Below are 18,713 nucleotides of genomic sequence, written 5' to 3'. Positions count from 1 at the left end.
ATATATATATATATATATATATCTCCTATTCTCCTCCTTCATCTCCTCCAGCCTCTCAACTGTCTGTCATAAAAGTCAAAAATATGTTGATGCATATTGTTACGGCCGATAGGGGTTCGGCCTTGTGCTTGTCTGTGTCTCTCTCCCTCTCCTTGTTCCCTCCACAGCTCCACCCAGGTCCCAATCAGGACAACGAGCCTCACCTGGGCTGATGAGCTTAAGAACCCTTCAGCTGACACTGGAAAGCAGGGGCAGTGCGTGGGGACTGTTGGGCTTGCCTGCCTCCCATCTTGGCTTTTGTTTGTTTTAGTTTGTGTTATTTGTTTGTATCACTTTTATGTTTTTTGTTTTAAATCTCTTTTAGTTAATTTAGTGCCGTTGTGTTTGGGTCATTGCTTGGGTCCATTGTTTATGCCCCTCTGGGCCAACAAGTTCTGGGGCGTAACAATTGGGGGCTCGTCCGGGATCTGAACAACCATGAGGTGAAGTTAAAGTCTGTAGCTGTTGTGTGAGGTAGTGGTAGTCTTCTTTTCAAGATGGTCTGTGATCTTATGGCCTGTCTGTGTTTACTTGAAGACTCTTGCCACTTTGTTATTTTGCCTTTCTTATTTTTGGTGGTGAAACCTGGGTGTGGGTAAGTTTCTGTTGGCAGTGGCCTTGCCTTGGTCCATTGTTCACTTGCAGAGTTCAACGTTTAAAGAAGCCTCCCGGGAAGCCGGCTGAAGACTAGATAGTTAACCATATCACAGGGTGCCTCTCCACAACGTCACTCTTCAGCAGAGTTGCACAGCAGCGTAATCACAATCTCTTGTGGGTTGACTCTACCTCTAGTTTCGTTTGGATTCTGTGTAAAATAGTAACAGTAAATTTGGGTATGTGACTTTTTGTGTGGTACCTGCACAGTACGTTCGTTGGGTCGTTTGGTTGCAGCTTAGGTGTAAGTTGGCAACATTTTGTGTAGCAGTGGCTACTGTGTGACCTCTTTTGTGTTGTGCTGTTGCAGTCCACTTTTGGTTGGGTCACGTGTGTGTTACTGTTTGCTAGGTTGTGGCTGCCCTCGAGTCACCGCAGTGTTGTAAGTGAGTTAACCTTTGTTTCGTAGTTTCCCTCATGGTGGTAGCCATTTTGGTATCTGGTGGGAGTGGCACCCACTTAGAAGGCTACTGTTGGCTTCTCACTCTCTTACATCGAGTGGCAGTGCGTTGGTTGGCCTTTTTTTGTATTTTGATGTTGTTGGATCCACTTTGACCCTTTGTCTAGTCCTGACAGCAGTCCCAGGGTTGGATTTCATACATGTGGTTGGTGTTTTGAGTTGAGGCCAGGTTCAGTAGTCCTTTTTTGTTTAAGATATTGCAATAAATAAATAGTATGGTGTTTTGATGTAACATGTTGTTCATTGTGTTAAGGGGGGGGGTGTTACGGCCGATAGGGGTTCGGCCTTGTGCTTGTCTGTGTCCCTCTCCCTCTCCTTGCTCCCTCCACAGCGTGGGTGCGTGGGGACTGCTGGGCTTGCCTGCCTCCCATCTTGGCTTTTGTTTGTTTTGTATTAAATCTCTTTTAGTTAATTTAGTGCCGTTGTGTTTGGGTCATTGTTTGGGTCCATTGTTATGCCCCTCTGGCCCAACAAGTTCTGGGGCGTAACACATATGAACAAAATATATTAGCGATACAATGAGTTTGATGGTACATTTATTGCTTGAGGTAAAAAAGGCTTTTACTTTCACACAATTTATTCCCCAAAAATATGCATGTGTTTGTTTCAGGGGAAATTAAAATAAGATGGCTTCAGTCACAAAAGGGTCACAAAAAAAGAAAAGAAATCGAGTGAAGGCAGGACAGCCAAAACAAATCAAATCACTAATTCACCACGTGTGGCCATTTTTCACCAATACTCACTCGAGAGCTTTGTTGACAAGAGCCTTATAAATGCTAAGCCCCTCTCCAAGACAATCCAAAGTCAAATTAGAACATCAAATTATATTTCTGACCTCCACAACTGCCCAGTTCGTTTCCACATTAACACCATAACGACAGGACAAAAACACAATCCATCACATACATCACTCAGTTACACCATAACATACATTACATTAACCCCAAGACAAAATCCCCCTCCACCTCAGTGGGACATGGTATGGCTGACCATTAACCCAGCTGCGCATGTAGCTGCTTTCACCATATAAGGCAGCATTTTGCAGCTGCTCTTGTTTGAACCCTGTCATAGAGGAAGGAAGGACCATGATGTCACCGGTAAAATAAGTAATATGAAATTTGTGGTGCATTTTTTTTGTGATACTGTGGGGGGTTCATATGTGATGTTTTTAAAATGTGTCTAGTGCAGTACGTGCACTCACCATAATAACAGAGGGCAATGATATGGTTTCTGATCACCATTTATATGTCATTAGCAGTGATGAGGTCTTCGTCACATGGTCATATGGAGTGGTGAAGGAGGAGGTTTCCAAAGGTGCTCAAATTTACAAAAAAATAAAGTGAAACAAGTTGTATGCTGTTTCGTTTATTTTAAAAAATAATGTTGAGAGTACTTACAACAAAAGCTACAGTTCTAGTCTGAAACTCTTTATAAATGGGGAAAAAGTAAAAAAATAAATAAAAAAGCAGAAGTCAGACAAAATAAAAATGTAAAAATGAGATGGTAGAGTGATGCTGCAGATTATCTCAGCTATAAGAATTATATAAACTTTGCTTTTGTGACTTAAAGGGAGAACATGGAGTTTGTATTTGGTTATAAAAAAAAGTCTCATATTAATGTGGATGAATCTCCGCTACCCACACTTGTTAATGGGTTAGGGTTAGCCGAATTGCGTTTATGGTCGGAACTACGACGGTATCTGATCGGCTTCGAACTTCCAACTTTCATTCTTGATGAATGAAAACATTCTTGGCAAGACGTCTGTCGTGTGCCGGTCCAAAAATGTCACTGTGCACGCGGAGGCTCAAGGGAAATGTAGTGTGAAAACACTTTGCTTTCCAAAACTCCTTGTTGTCCCTTTAAGTGTAATAAAGTTATACATGGACTTTTAATAGACAAAAAGAGAAAACAAAACGTTGTGCTTTCAATGAATATACTGTATAGTCAGACGTGATGTTGTGAATCATGTCAGAGGACAACAGTGTTATCATTCATGCTGATCTCTGTCACTGTTCATCCCGCAACGACACACAGAAGCCAAAAACGTGTCTACAGCTCCTTTCCTACTGAAAACATAGAGAAACAAGTCTGCAAGAGGACTGAACATTATTAAAGTGACAGTCAGTTTACTGAAGGAATCATTATTCCTCCCTTCTTCTGCAAGTAACAAAATGATGGCAGGAAGAAACAGAAGTGTGTAAATAAGTAGCACTAAAACCAAAGTGGCCACAATTCGTCGTTTTTCATCAGGAGGGACACTGGTGGCTGCAGACAGAGCTTTAATGGTCCCAAACAGGAAGAATATGAACAGAGGCAGGGGAAGGAGGGGGAAGACACCGAGGATGATTTCCATTGCCTCAGGATAAACTCCAAGACTGATGGGTAGAACAAATAGAAGAGGAAAAACCCAGACCACGACACAGACCACAACAGAGGTCTTGATGGTTCGTCTGAAGCGGTACCACAGCGGCCAGGCGATGACCAAATACCTGTAATACACAGACACACACATCGTCATCTGAATTATGATGGAATAAAATGTTCAGACAGAGAAAAGCTACACGCACTGAGTAGACTGATAGCTACCTTTCCAGGGCGATGCACACCATGAAGGAAACGCTGACCATCAGACTATACATGTAAATTGAAAGTAAGGTTTGTGTGATGACGTCATTCGCAGGGGCTGCCAAATCAACAATCATGGTGCAGAGTTGAATGAGGTCAGAAATGAGAAGGTTGATGATGTAGATCGGAGCCACGTGATCCTTTCTAACCTGCAGGAAAACATTGAGAAGAGTAAACACAGTGGTTGGAAACATGTTGTGAGCTGATGACATGTTTTTTTTATTTTATTCTGCTGAAAACTGCACTCATATGAATTTGTCATCAAACTCTTCCTCAGTCATGGTAAATGGTAAATGGTCTGTATTTTATTTAGCGCTTTTACTATACCTGAATGATACCCAAAGCGCTTTACAGTACATCACATTCACCCATTCACACACACATTTACACACTGATGGCGGAAGCTGCCATGCAAGGCGCGAACCACGACCCATCAGGAGCAAGGTGGGTAAGATGTCTTGCCCAAGGACACTACGGCAGCAACCGGGATAGAGCGGGATTCGAACCACCAACCTGAGTTCTCACCTGAGAGTAAAGTTGATAGATGGCCACTAGGGTCAGTGGCAGGCCGATACTGATGACGATGCACAACACCACGTTCCTGATCAATAAAGCTTTCACAGTGTTCCTGATGATGTCGGTGATGTTTCTTTTGCCGTCTGACTTGATGTTGCTGTTATTGTTGCTTTTGTCCACTGAGGTGTTGTTAATGTAGGAATCTTCCATCTTCCTATAAAAACTGTTGTTTAAGAGTTAATGTAATTAATTGGACTTCACATCATTCAGTGATAATACTAAAGCTGTGAGGTCATCCCAACACACATACAAACACACAGTCGAGCTAAGTTTAAGTTAATGACATCAAAGGAAAGAGAGCGGAAAAAAGACACTAACTGTATATTACCGTCCACCTACAGTCAGTGGTTGCCAATAACTTTACAGTTTTGATGAATGAGGTTAAAAATAGATACTGTAAGAGAAATAATGTGAAACAAACCTGAAAACTGGTGGAAAACAACCTGGAAAGTCTTCTTGACTGTTTTATCGTCTGGTCTTGTCTTATGCACCAGTTTGCAACTTCTGTCAAGAAGGTGGTTTGTCATCGAATATAACTCCTTCTTATCTCCGCCTCACAGGAAGTTAACAGAGATGTTTTTTCCTCTTTATATTGTTGAAGTTAAAAAAAGATTGATAGTTTGAATTTGATAGTTCCCTGAACACAACCTGCAAATTGGCAGCTCCAAGCATTTTGGGTAACATTTAAGTAGCTAATATTACAGTAACGTTGCTTTTCCAACTAAAGTGTAATAATGACATACATGAACTTTTACAGTAATAGACAAAAAAAAAAGTTTTATGTTTTCAGTTGAGTTGTAGATGTCCTGCCTCATCTAATCTTCACCACTAATGAAGACAGACATAGCTTTCTTGTGAATAGAGTGACATTCTTGCTATGAGCTATAAATGCTGAACCTTCAAAATTGAGGCCTCTAAGCACCACAACTAGAGCTCCCCCTATCGGTCTTTGCAAACATGACTAAACATGATTTTATTTCTGGGTTTTTTGTGACAATTTTAGGCTATAAGCTTCCCCTAGCCTCTTAATAGTGCTGCTTCTGCCTGTTCGTCTACGTGTCGCCCCCCCAATCAGTGATTCCATACCAACAGGTGTGTCATTGCAGGATGAACAGTGACAGAGATATCAGCATGAATGATATCAACGTATAGGTAGTTGCTCCATGTAGGCAGAGAAAGACATAGAGAAACTGTGACAGAAAAAATATCCAAATTTATATGGCAAGATAAACCTTCAAGAATGAATACATGAAACTTACAGTACAAAAGAAACAGGCATGTTTCAACCTATCAAACTTAAAAAAAAATAGTACTTAGCAACTCAAAGTTCCTATATATATATCACACAAGCAAAATTTCCCTGAACAAGCGTGCGCTCAATTTTAAAATGCACAGGTAAGCCCCAGTAACTTATTACGTACACTTTTTGACAAAAATGAAAAAAAACAACATCAGCTAACTTTATCATAAAAAAATACAATAAAGACCGGGAAAACCATAAAGGAAGTCCTGAAAGAACCCATTTCAGTCCCATCAAACATCAAATTGTGGAATACTGAATTGTACATAACGATTAACAAAAAACCCATTAGATGGACAGAATGGGAAAACAATAACGACAATAAATTATTAAAATTCAACCAATTCATAATCAAAGTATATAAATACATCTGCATTCATACAGTATAATACTCTTTAATGCAATGTATTGATATGTCTTTAAAGAGGTTACTGATGATGTGATCTCTGCTACTGAGGAAGAGGGAGGCAGTGATTTATAGTTCAGCCAGAAAACTCTGAAATGAGAACAAATAATTCATTGAGTGTAAGCATGGCAAGCTGAAACACAGCATAGAGCATGGATGCAGCAGGTTTAGTGTCAGGCTCTGTCTCAGTTATTCGTTCCCTGAATGACTTGCTTTGCCAGACATTACAGGGAATGAAGCAGACCCCCTGCAGGGGATCAGATCATAGAGAGGTGGTGGGTTTGCAAAACTTTGTGGGCAGCAGCAGCAGCAGCAACGAGATATAGCAACAGCAGAGCAGAGCAGAAAAATAGCAGCAGCAGCAGCAGCAGCAGCAGCAGCAGCATAACCAGGGATGAGCAGGTAAACTGGAGGGTTTAAATAACCCTGACTGAACAGCTGATCAGGATGGGCGCAGCTTGAATTGTCTGCCTGAACTAGCTTTGCAGGCTATGCATCATAAATGATTATGCATTTTGCAGCAATGCAATATAGCAATATGTCACGAGGGAGGTGCCTAACATGTGATCTCTGCCTCATCTGATCTTCACCATTAAGGATGACAGAAGACACAATTCCTGACATCATTCATGCTGACATCTCTGTCACTATTCATCCTGCAACCACACACACAGGCCAAAAACCTGTCTACAGCTCCTTTCTTACTGAAAACATACAGAAACAAGTCTGCAAGAGGACTGAACCTTATCAAAAGCTCAGCGACAAACAGGAAAATGAAATTCCTCTCTTCTTTTACAAGTAAAAAAATGATGAGTGGCAGGAACAACAGTGTGTAAATAAGAAGCACCAAAACCAAAATGGCCACAATTCGGCGTTTTTCATCAGGAGGGACACTGATGGCTGCAGACAGAGCTTTAATGGTCCCAAACAGGGAGAACATGAACAGAGGGAGGGGAAGGAGGAAAATAATATCAATGGTGATTTGTCTGAATTCAGAACTAATCGCAAAATAGTAACAAATATGAAAGACAAGAAGAAGGATCCAGACCACGACAGAGACCACGACAGAGGTCTTGATGTTTCTTCTGAAGCGGTACCACAGCGGCCAGGCGATGACCAAATACCTGTAATACACAGACACACACATCGTCTTTATGGAGCATCTGAGTTATGATGAAATAAAATGTTGAAACAAAACTGACAGTAGACTGAGAGCTACCTTTCCAGGGCCACACACATCATGAAGCAAACGCTGGCCATCAGACTAAACGTGTAAATAAATTTAAAGATTAATAAGACAGTGATGTCATCGCCGGGTTTTGCCACCTCAACGATCATGGAGCAGAACTGAATGAGGTCAGAAATGAGAAGGTTGATGATGTAGATCTGAGCCACGTGACCGTTTCTGACCTGCAGGAAAACATTGAGAAGAGTAAACACAGTGGTTGGAAACATGTTGTGAGCTGATGACATGTTTTTATCTTATTCTGCTGAAAACTGCACTCATGAATTTGTCATCAAACTCTTCCTCAGTCATGAACTGAGTTCTCACCAGAGAGTAAAGTTGATAGATGGCCACTAGGGTCAGTGGCAGGCCGATACTGATGATGATGTACATTACCACATCCCTGATGAAGAGAGCTTTCACATTGATGTCGGTTTGATTGTACTTGATGTTGGTGTTATTGTAGCTTTCGTCCACCACGGAGTTGTTAATGTAGGAATCTTCCATCTTCCTATAAAATGTGTTGTTAGAGAGAAGAGCATGTATTTTAATGTAGACCTCACATCGTTGGGCGATAACACTAAAGCTGTGAGGTGAATCAGACACTTGGGTCTAGTGAGTAAAACTGAGGTCATCCCACAAACCTAAAATCTTTCGAGTTCGGGCCTTGTGATCACACACACATCATCTCTCCTCCTCCCATTCCTCCTCCTCCACCCATCCCTCCTCCCATTCCTCCCTAAAAAGGCCATTTAACATCAAATAAAATGTTCTAGTTGCAGTTTGACTGTTTAAAAACATTAAGTCAGGTCATGTTTTCTGCCCAACAACAAAAAATAATTTAATCTCCTCCTTTAAAAATAATACTGATTCAGAAAATTACTTCAATAAATATTATTCACAGTAAATTATCAATATTAATTAGGACATGTAATGATAAAGCAGGTCTACTGTCTATATTAAGACTGTAAATGTTTTAAAAACCTCAGTCCATTGAGAAATAAACACAGCCTGTACTCAAAAACTGAGCCTTAAACCTAGACTTGCTGTGACTTTGTGACGTCACAAGAAAGCAGTCACCGAGCTCTGCCTACCTAGACGTACCATCCGGTGCTTGCAGGAATTAGTTTCTTTGAGTGTTTATATTGAATATAATGGAGCAGAAACTTCCCATAAATAGGTAACCAAACTGTGATCACCTGATAACTGAATGAAATTAAAAAGAGATTGTAAAACTAATTCATTACTGAATATAATTGTAGAATAGTCCATGTTCTTTATGCTGTTGATGCAGAATAAATGTACTCTATTTTTCCATGAGCAAGTGTCATTGGCAGAGGAGGTAATTGAATTTGTTATAATACAGAGAGGCAGCACGACTAGAACAACACTGATTCATTCACATCCACAGGCATCAACAAAAATGTAAATAAATTAGGGCTGTCAGAGTTAACGCGTTAATCGCGATTAGATTAATTAAAAAAATTAACGCGATTAATTTTTTTAATCGCGGTTAATCGCGGCCCATTTTGTCCTCTGTCTGCTGGACTGGAGGACTGGAGTGTGGGACCTCCAGTCCAGTAGGTGGCGGTAAGGCACCTTCAAGTTGGTTGCTACACAAATATACACAGTCTAACATATATCCACAGCTCTATCCATTGATTTTTTGACGGCTTTGTTGTCAACAAATGCACATGGCCATGTATTGATTTTTTTGACATTGTCGGTTGTCAACAAATGCACGTGGCGATGTATTGATTTTTTGACGGCTTCTGTTGTCAACAAATGCACATGGCCAGGCAGAGGCGTAGCAAAGTAAAGGGCAATTTCCACTGGATGCAATTCGTTTCAATTCTGTGTGAGTTTCATGCATCATGTGTTATGATTAGGTACTAGGCCTGCTAGGTCTGGTCTAAAAGTTGTTTGTCTAGAGATTATAACACTTTGGAGGGTTGAAAGTCCAAAGCGCCATATATAATATTTTTAATAGAGATTAATCGCGAGTTAACTATGGAAAAAATGCGATTAATCGCGATTAAAAAAAATAATCGTTTGACAGCCCTAAAATAAATACATATGTGATGATGTGATGATTCGGATCATAATTATCAAATTAATTATCAATCAGAGAACAACACTATCAACACTGGGTTTTTCCTGTTTCAGGATGTTGATCCTGATGATAACTTTACTAAGGCTATCAGAAACTAATAGGATATTCATACAATATGTATATTAATATTCTATTACTTTCTGATAGCCTTGCATTGATTATCTACCAAAGCCCCAACACAGTACAACTACACTAAAGTATATCTATTTTTTATTAATCCAGCATCCAGCACAAAAAATCAAGTTAATGATATCCAAAGTAAAAGAGAGGAAAAAGGCACTAACTGTAGATTACTGTCCACCTACAGTCAGTATAGCCATCAATAACATAACTGTTTTTATGAATGGTGTTATAAATAGATTGAGAAAAATATTGTGAAACAAACTTTACCTTTGAAAGCTGGTGGAAAACAACCTGGATATTCCTCTTGACTGTTTTCTTGTCTGTGTCAGTCTGGTCTTGTCTAATGCAACAATTTGCAACTTGTGTCATGAAGGCGGTTTGTCATCGAATATCTACATCTTCTTATCTCTCTTGAAAAGGGGAGATAATAAATGTACTGGACAGTTGCTAATCTCTGATAGTTTCACTGAGACAAGAGCTCCACTTTCTGCTCTTTGCTGAAGCATCATCTCTCAAAACAGGCTCTACAAGTAGAGCATTGATCAATTCCTTTGGCAGGATGGCATTTTTATTTTATTTTATTATTTTTTATATTATTCAACCTCTTCCAGCTGAAAGGCAAGAGCAATCAATCACAAACATGAAAAATTAATTAAACAAGGAAGCATCACCTTTTTAATATTTACCCTTAAGCTCCTAATTGTTTGTATAGTACTGTATATTGTTCCTAATTTATGTTTGTATGTTATGTTATGCTATATGGTTAATAAAATCATTCACCAAATGTGATGACCTTACACCATTTTTCTTGAGAAATGATTCACTATGCTCTGCTTTATTTAGCAGCATTACGAAATTGATGATTCATTGAAAGTGTTTAGGAAGTGGAGGAGTGTTTTTTTTTTTTTTTTTTTTTTAGCTATTTAGGTTTGAGTCAATGATGATCAACTATGTTATATATCTATGCACAATGATTAATTGTCTGAAGAAATCCAATCATTTAATCAACAATGACAATTTAGAAAAGGAAAATCAAATTTATTTCGACAGTATTTTATACAGAAAGGTCATTCAATTTGCTTAACAGAAAAGTAAAAGTAAACGCAATGGAATAAAGACATAACAGAACAAAATACAAAACAGATAATATCCAGTTAAATTAGAAGATTAAATGAAGGCCATGGAGGGTAACTGAATTCATTGCTTCATTGGTCAGTTTGTCTTTTACTTCCTCTGTTTTTTTTTCTTCTGTCTTTGCCTAACAACCTGTGAACATTCATGCTGTTGATCTGCTCGTACAATATCACTGTAACTGTCCATCCTGCAACAACACACACAGAGGCCAAAATCGTGTCTGTGGTTCATTTCCTTAAAGGGATAGTTCACCCGAAATTGAAATTTCACACATTATCTACTCACCCTCATGTCGACTAAGGGCTGGGAGAAGTTTCAGAGTCCTCCATGGCTTCTCTGAGTTACAGGGGGTCTCGGCGTAGCAGTGCACGTCCATGTAACGGTTGTAAATGGATACCAACTGTCTTCGTAACAAAAAGACACACCAAAAGACATCCAAATACCTGAAATATTACTCAAAATGCCCCGAAACGCTGGCACATGGCACTGACCATTTTATAAAAGGGCTGGCACTCAATGAGTTAATCTCGACCTGATATTGTTCAGTGACGATACTCAAGCTGTCAACCTCAGTTCACTGGTCTTTAAAGCAAAAGAGACTTTACTGTTAATAACTTTACTGTTTTCATCAGGTTATAAATAAAATGAGATAAATGATGTAACAGAAACTTTACCTTTGAAAGCTGCTGGATCACAACCTGGATGAGTTTCTTTTAGCAGAGTCTGTTGTTTCTCATTTAAATCCACACAGTCTAATAATGTGTAATTGAGCAACACAGCATGATAAGTCATGAGGGAGGTCCTTAATGATGTGATCTCTGCCTCATCTAATCTTCACCACTGAGGAAGACAGTAGTTTTCTAGTGAATTCATTGCTGGGAGTCACATTCATGTTAAAAACTAGAAACTTGCAATAAAGTGTAGCTGCTTTGCTTCTCTGTGTCTTTGTCTTCCACTGTTGTTTTTTATTGTAGTTAGAATAAAGCTGCCCTGATGACAAAATACAGGTAAGATTTGTCTGAGAGAAATGTTGTCAGAAAGGAGTGAGAGGAAAGGTGCTCAAATTTAAAACGAACAAAGATAAACAAGATGAATGTTGTTTTGTTTATTACATAAACAATGTAGAAAGAACTTACTACTTACTACAGATGGAAAAATGATACATGTGGTTATAATGGCAGAGTGAATATGCTTAGTGAGACATTCCTCTTTCCTTCTTTCTCTGTCTACATGGAGCAATTTTCTATAAATTGACATCATTCATGCTAATATCAGTGTCACTGTTCATCCTGCAATGACACACACAGGCCAAGAACTTGTCTGCAGCTCCTTTCCTGCTGAAAACATAGAGAAACAAGTCTGCAAGAGGACTGAGCCTTAACAAAAGTACAGCAACAAATATCAAGGTAACATGGCGGCTCATTTCTTTTACTGCAAGGATACCAATGCTGAAGGGCAGGAACAACAGTGTGTAAATAAGTAGCACCAAAACCAAAATGGCCACAATTTGTCGTTTTTCATCAGGAGGGACACTGATGGCTGCAGACAGAGCTTTAATGGTCCCAAACAGGGAGAAGATGAACAGAGGGAGGGGGAGGAGGAAGAAGAGACCAAAGATAAACATTGAGACATAACTAAGAAAGGCGGGTAGAAGGATAAAAGGAAGTATCCAGACCACGACACAGACCACAACAGAGGTCTTGATGTTTCGTCTGAAGCGGTACCACAGCGGCCAGGCAATGACCAGATACCTGTAATACACAGACACACAGGTCGTCTTTGTGGAGCATCTGAATTATGATGAAATAATAATAATAATAGTTTTGATTTATATAGCGCATTTCAAGACACCCAAGGACGCGTAACAATAACATAAAATGTTCAGACAGAGAAAGTTACACACACACTGAGTAGACTGATAGCTACCTTTCCAGGGAAACACACATCATGAATCCAACACTGGCCGTCAGACCATACGTGTGAATTACACTGAAGATTACTTTGATGATGAAATTGTGAGGTTTTGCCACATAAGCGATCATGCAGCAGAACTGAATGATGTCAGAAATGAGAAGGTTGATGATGTAGATCGGAGCCACGTGACCGTCTCTGACCTGCAGGAAAACATTGAGAAGAGTAAACACAGTGGTTGGAAACTGATGACATGTTTTTATCTTGTTCTGCTGAAAACTGCACTCATATGAATTTGTCATGCAACTCTTCCTCAGTCATGAACTAAGTTCTCACCTGAGAGTAAAGTCCATAGATGGCCACTAGGGTCAGTGGGAGGCCGATACTGATGATGATGCACGTTACCACAGTAAACTCAAGTTCTTCATCCCAGTTGTGGTTGATGGAGGCGTTGTAACCTTTGTGCAGCGAGGTGTTGTTATAGAAATCCGCCATTCTTCAGTGTGAAACCTGTTGTTTGAGAGTAGAACATCTTTATGTGTGTATGTGTGTGTGTGTGCATGTGCGCGTGTGTGACTGCGACACCTGTAGCCTAGTTATAGCCCCCAGCTAACCACACAGTGTGCTGATTGAGGGGGAAACGTATGTCAGGCTTCTTGTTTGTGAATGTTTCTGTAGGTTATGTCTCAGTTACTTTCTTTTGTTACTAATGATAATATCAATAACCCACTCATCCTCTTAATTAGACATCAAGACTTTCAATACATATACACACATATAAATACATATAGCCTATTGATGTGTGTGTGTGTGTGACTGCAGTCAGTGGTCATCAATAATTTAACAGTTTTCATGAATGAGGTTATAAATAGATTGTAAGAAATACTATGACACAAACTTTACCTTTGAAAGTTGGAGGAAAACGACCTGGATATTTCCCTTGTTGTCTGGATCAATCTGGTCTCGTGTAATGCAACAATTTGCTTTATCATGAAGGTAATCTAATTTCTTCTTCTTCTTCTTCGTCGTCTTCTGCATTTTAGGAAGTGAACAGGGGTGTTTTTTCTCTTCATACTGCTGAGGTCATTTTTAGTAAAAAAAAAAAAAAGAAAGAAAGAAAGAAAGAAAAAAAAGAGAAAAGAAAGTCCTTTAAAGCCTCAGTATGTAGTATTGGGGCTAAACCGTGACATCCAGCGTTCAGATTCTAGATTGCAGCGCTCACTCACTCATCCCTCCCGTCTGCAAAGTGACGGTGGCCGCCGAGGACAAACACGTTAGCAAACTAACCGCTAACTGCTAACAGTATCTCTGACCAATTACTTAAGGTTTTTAATCTTTTTTTTTTTTTTAGCACACGGGCAGACTTCCACTCGTGCCTTCAGTCATATTTCACTGCAAAAAGTTACACAGGAGGACTTACAGGATGTGCCAGTTACGCAGTGCCGTCCCATGAAGGAAGATCAGAGGACAACGTACTCGGACATAGATACGGTATGATCAGCTGTAACTATACGGCGTTGCTAAAAAAGAAAAGAAAAAGGACTTGAGTCGCTGTGCTCTCCTGCCGGTTCAGCTGCAGCTCCACAGCTGTCAGAGCCTCTGCTGTCCCTCTCTCTTCAGCCTGGTGTTTGGCTGCACTTTGTATAAGAACAGTTCAACATTGTAAGATGTAGCCTAGCTGCTAATGCTAACTAGCACCCTGAGTGTTTTGTAACGGCAGAAAAAAACAAAAACAACTACGTCGATCATCCTCCGGGGGCACAAGCACAGACACTCAGTAGTGCGTTTGAGCCAGGTTTGTCCAATTTTGCATAGCCTACTGTATTCAAAGATGGCGATGCAACACGACAGCCTGTGGTGGGTGCACCTACCACCTATGTATTCATAAACAACTTATTCTGTGCTACGAGACGGCTTTCATTTGTATGCGGTTATGATTTGACTTTGTGAAAGCAATATTTGATTTTTGCTAATAAAAAGCCAAATAAGCTACATACTGTCCCTTTAATAAAACATACAGAAATACATCTGCAAGAGGACTGAGCTTTATGAAAAGAAAAGAGAGATACCAGACGTCCCTGTTATACCTGACCAAAAATGGACCAAAATGATGCTGGGCAGGAACAACAGTGTGTAAATCAGTAGTAACAAAGCCAAAATGGCCACAATTCGTCGTTTTTCATCAGGAGGGACACTGATGGCTGCAGACAGAGCTTTAAAGGTCCCAAACAGGAAGAATATGAACAGAGGGAGGGGGAGGAGGAAAATACAGTAAGTGCATAGGTGATGTTTCTGGAATAATAGTCGTGAAACAGTAAACAAGGCCAAATACTAAAAGAGAGATCCAGACCATGACAGAGACCACAGCAGAGGTCTTGATGAAGTTTAATTTGTCATGAAACTCTTCCTCAGTCATGTACTGAGTTCTCACCAGAGAGTAAAGTCCATGGATGGCCACTAGGGGCAGGCTGATACTGATGATGATGCACAACACCACATGTGTGGGAGGGTGCTGTTTCTACCTTATCTTTTTTTTTTTCATTTATTTATTTAAAAAGGACAGTGTGCAGTGACATTAGTTATTGAAAACAATAAAAAGATGGCTGCACCAGATTTAGTGGAGCCGCTAATTTCCATCTGTTGTCCTGTAACATAACATACATACATACATAACAACAATATTCGTGTTGCCTCTTGCCTCCATTCTCTAGTGTGAAACCTGTTGTTTGAGAGAAGAGCAAGTTTCTAATGTCGACCTGACATTTTTCAGTGATGATACTCAAGCTGTCAACCTCAGTTCACTGGTCTTTAAAGCAGAAGAGACTTTACTCTTAATAACTTTACTGTTTTCATCAGGTTATAAATAAAATGAGATAAATGATGTAACAGAAACTTTACCTTTGAAAGCTGCTGGATCACAACCTGGATGAGTTTCTTTTAGCAGAGTCTGTTGTTTCTCATTTAAATCCACACAGTCTAATAATGTGTAATTGAGCAACACAGCATGATAAGTCATGAGGGAGGTCCTTAATGATGTGATCTCAGCCTCATCTAATCTTCACTACTGAGGAAGACAGATTTAGTTTTCTAGTTAAATCATTTCTGGGAGTCACATTCATGTTAAAAACTAGAAACTTGCAATAAAGTGTAGCTGCTTTGCTTCTCTGTGTCTTTGTCTTCCACTGTTGTTTTTATTATAGTTAGAATAAAGCTGCCCTGATGACAAAATACAAGTAGGATTTGTCTGAGAGAAATGTTGTCAGAAAGGAGTGTGAGGAAAGGTGCTCAAATTTAAAATGAACAAAGACAAACTAGCTGAATATTGTTTCGTTTATTAATAAACAATGTAGAAAGAACTTACGACAAAAACTACAGTTCTAGTTGGAAACTCTTTATAACTTTGTAAGAGAATCAGAAAAATAGACAAATAAAGATAGATGTGGTTATAATGGCAGAATGAATATGCTTAGTGAATTCCTCTTTCCTTCTTTCTCTGTCTACATGGAGCAACTTTCTATAAGTTGATATCATTCATGCTGATATCAGTGTCACTGTTCATCCTGTAATGACACACACAGGCCAAAAACTTGTCTGCAGCTCCTTTCCTACTGAAAACATACAGAAACAAGTCTGCAAGAGGACTTAGCTCTAGCAAAAGTTCAGCAACATCTACAAAGGTGTAATGATTCCTTGCTTCTTCTACAAGGAACACAATGATGATGGGCAGGAACAACAGTGTGTAAATAAGTAGCACCAAAACCAAAATGGCCACAATTCGTAGTTTTTCATCAGGAGGGACACTGATGGCTGCAGACAGAGCTTTAATGGTCCTAAACAGGGAGAATATGAACAGAGGGAAAGGAAGTAGGTGGAAGACACCAGGGATAAAATTTGAGGCATTACCAATAGAGGCGGGTAGGAGAAGGATAAGAGGAAGGATCCAGACCACGACACAGATCACAACAGAGGTCTTGATGTTTCTTCTGAAGCGGTACCACAGCGGCCAGGCGATGACCAAATACCTGTAATACACAGACACACACATCGTCTTTGTGGAGCATCTGAATTATGATGAAATAAAATGTTCAGACAGAAAGAAGCTACACACACACTGAGTAGACCGATAGCTACCTTTCCAGGGAAACACACACCATGAATCCAACACTGGCCGTCAGACTATATATGTAAATTGAATTGAAGATTCCATCGCTGATGAAATTCTGAGGTTTTGCCACATAAACGATCAGGGAGCAGAGTTGAATGATGTCAGAAATGAGAAGGTTGATGATGTAGATCGGAGCCACCTGACCATCTCTGACCTGCAGGAAAACATTGAGAAGAGTAAACACAGTGGTTGGAAACATGTTGTGAACTAATGACATGTTTTTATCTTGTTGATGCACTGAGTTCTCACCTGAGAGTAAAGTCCATAGATGGCAACTAGGGTCAGTGGGAGGCCGATACTGATGATGATGCACGTTACCACATCCATCCATTCATCTCTGATGGGGGTGATGGTGTTGTTTTCATTGTCATAATTGATGTTGTTGTTGTAGCCTTCGTGCAGCGAGATGTTGTTAATGTAGAAATCTTCCATTCTTCAGTGTGAAACCTGTTGTTCGAGAGTAGAACATCTTGATGTTCACTTCGTACTGTTCAGTAATGACACTAACGCTGTGAAGTGCTGCTCACACAAATACAGTTGTTTGAATTCACTTCATTTGAGATGGTGGAAATAAAATTTTCTTTTCGTAAACAAAGAAATTCTCATTCTCCCTCCTCCCTGTGCCATGTGGGCTCAGCAACCGTCTTCTACGGTGGCCCTGTGAGATCAACATACTGCAGCTTAAAATAACACATGCACACAAACACACTACAATTCAGGAAACAACTTCACAGCTGACGATGCATGCACTGCAAAAACTGTTAACTGCAAAAACTTCTGTGTCCCCAGAAAAACCTCTGTTGTATTGTGAGTTCTTCAGCACACGTGTTGTCAAATTAATGATGTTGTTTTCCAGCTCTTTAGTTTGTTGGTGTGTTTGCATGCTGCAGTGTGTTGAGCCCTCATGGCCACCGTAATCCTTAACCATCTTGAGTCGTTTCCTCTCTTTACCACCATCTTGTTAAAATCTCTCTGGTTGGTTGCAGCGACTGCTCTGAATCAGACATCGCAATCTTAATCTAATCCACTCAATCTTGAGTGTCTGCTGATGTGTTTTGTGTTTCATAATGGTAAACATTACCAACCTCTACTCCCAAATCCTTCACTACGCACTACTGAAATGATAATTTTGAATTTAAAGTGAATCATTAGTCAAAAGTATGGTGAAATTTTAGGGCTGTGTCTATATTGGTTATACTTTCACTGTTTCAGGATATCTCCCAATGATAACTGTAACAAAGTATTTTAATAAACATGCTTAGTATCAATATTACAATAGTCAAACATTGATTACCTACCAACCTTACAGACAACTGCAGTAGCTACAGTGTAAAATTAAAACAAAACAAAACAAAAAACAGCATATTAGCCCAAATCCCAAAAGCATAAGGCAAGAGAGAGGAAAAACAGAAAAAAACAGTCCAGGTCCTGTACTGTATAAATAACTCCACAGTTTGGTAATACTTTACAATAAGGGTCCCTTAATTAACATTAGTTAGTACATTATTAAGCATTAATATATAAACTAATGTGTTAATTAATGCTGAGTAATGCATAGATAATGATTATTCAACTTTTATTATTAATTAATAATTTATTAACTAACTTTGAGTAGTAAACATTAATTAACTGCTTACTAATAGGCTACATTAATTAATGTATTTCCTAATCTTAAGTAATACATAATAATGATTGTTAATATATCTGTAAACACTTAATTAATGCTTAATAATGTACTAACTAACATTAATTAAGGGACCCTTTCTGAATGATGTTAGACATAGATTGAGAGAAATAATGCAGCAGAAAGTTTACCTTTGAAAGCTGGTGGAAAATAACCTGGATGTTTATTTCATGATTTCTCGTCAGTCTGGTCACAACTATGCAGTAACTCTGCAATATATGGCACGAAGGAGGTTCTTCATCTAATCTCTGCTTCATCTTATCTCTGCTTCTCACGAAGTGAACACAAGTGTTGTCTT

At 39.4% G+C, this 18,713-nt stretch overlaps 4 protein-coding genes across 4 annotated transcripts; all 4 read right to left on the bottom strand.

The window, feature by feature from the left end:
• Positions 1 to 3,140: 3,140 nt before the first annotated feature.
• On the bottom strand, positions 3,141 to 9,901 carry LOC146959769 (uncharacterized). Its single transcript, XM_085772927.1, has 4 exons — positions 9,789 to 9,901; positions 4,304 to 4,517; positions 3,740 to 3,927; positions 3,141 to 3,642 (listed from the first exon to the last, which is right to left on the bottom strand). Exons 2-4 carry the CDS (start codon positions 4,502 to 4,504, stop codon positions 3,141 to 3,143), a joined length of 891 nt encoding a protein of 296 aa, XP_085629053.1. The 5' UTR covers positions 4,505 to 4,517; positions 9,789 to 9,901.
• LOC146959770 (G protein-coupled receptor 4-like) lies at positions 6,653 to 7,792 on the bottom strand. The gene is made up of 3 exons (XM_085772926.1): positions 7,613 to 7,792; positions 7,280 to 7,470; positions 6,653 to 7,184 (listed from the first exon to the last, which is right to left on the bottom strand). Exons 1-3 carry the CDS (start codon positions 7,790 to 7,792, stop codon positions 6,653 to 6,655), a joined length of 903 nt encoding a protein of 300 aa, XP_085629052.1.
• A 1,997-nt stretch (positions 9,902 to 11,898) lies between the features above and the next one.
• On the bottom strand, positions 11,899 to 13,061 carry LOC146959768 (G protein-coupled receptor 68-like). Its single transcript, XM_085772925.1, has 3 exons — positions 12,903 to 13,061; positions 12,582 to 12,769; positions 11,899 to 12,406 (listed from the first exon to the last, which is right to left on the bottom strand). Exons 1-3 carry the CDS (start codon positions 13,059 to 13,061, stop codon positions 11,899 to 11,901), a joined length of 855 nt encoding a protein of 284 aa, XP_085629051.1.
• Positions 13,062 to 16,080: 3,019 nt separating this feature from the next.
• LOC146959767 (G protein-coupled receptor 4-like) lies at positions 16,081 to 17,163 on the bottom strand. The gene is made up of 3 exons (XM_085772924.1): positions 16,981 to 17,163; positions 16,698 to 16,885; positions 16,081 to 16,588 (listed from the first exon to the last, which is right to left on the bottom strand). The coding sequence occupies exons 1-3, from the start codon at positions 17,161 to 17,163 to the stop codon at positions 16,081 to 16,083; spliced, it is 879 nt and encodes a 292-aa protein (XP_085629050.1).
• Positions 17,164 to 18,713: the final 1,550 nt, after the last annotated feature.

This window comes from Trachurus japonicus, unplaced genomic scaffold, assembly GCF_045865225.1.
Source record: "Trachurus japonicus isolate A0001 unplaced genomic scaffold, Traja_1.0 AP031097.1".
Taxonomy (NCBI): domain Eukaryota; kingdom Metazoa; phylum Chordata; class Actinopteri; order Carangiformes; family Carangidae; genus Trachurus; species Trachurus japonicus.
Note: the sequence above shows the minus strand (reverse complement) of the source record. Positions and strands in the feature narration are given on the sequence as shown.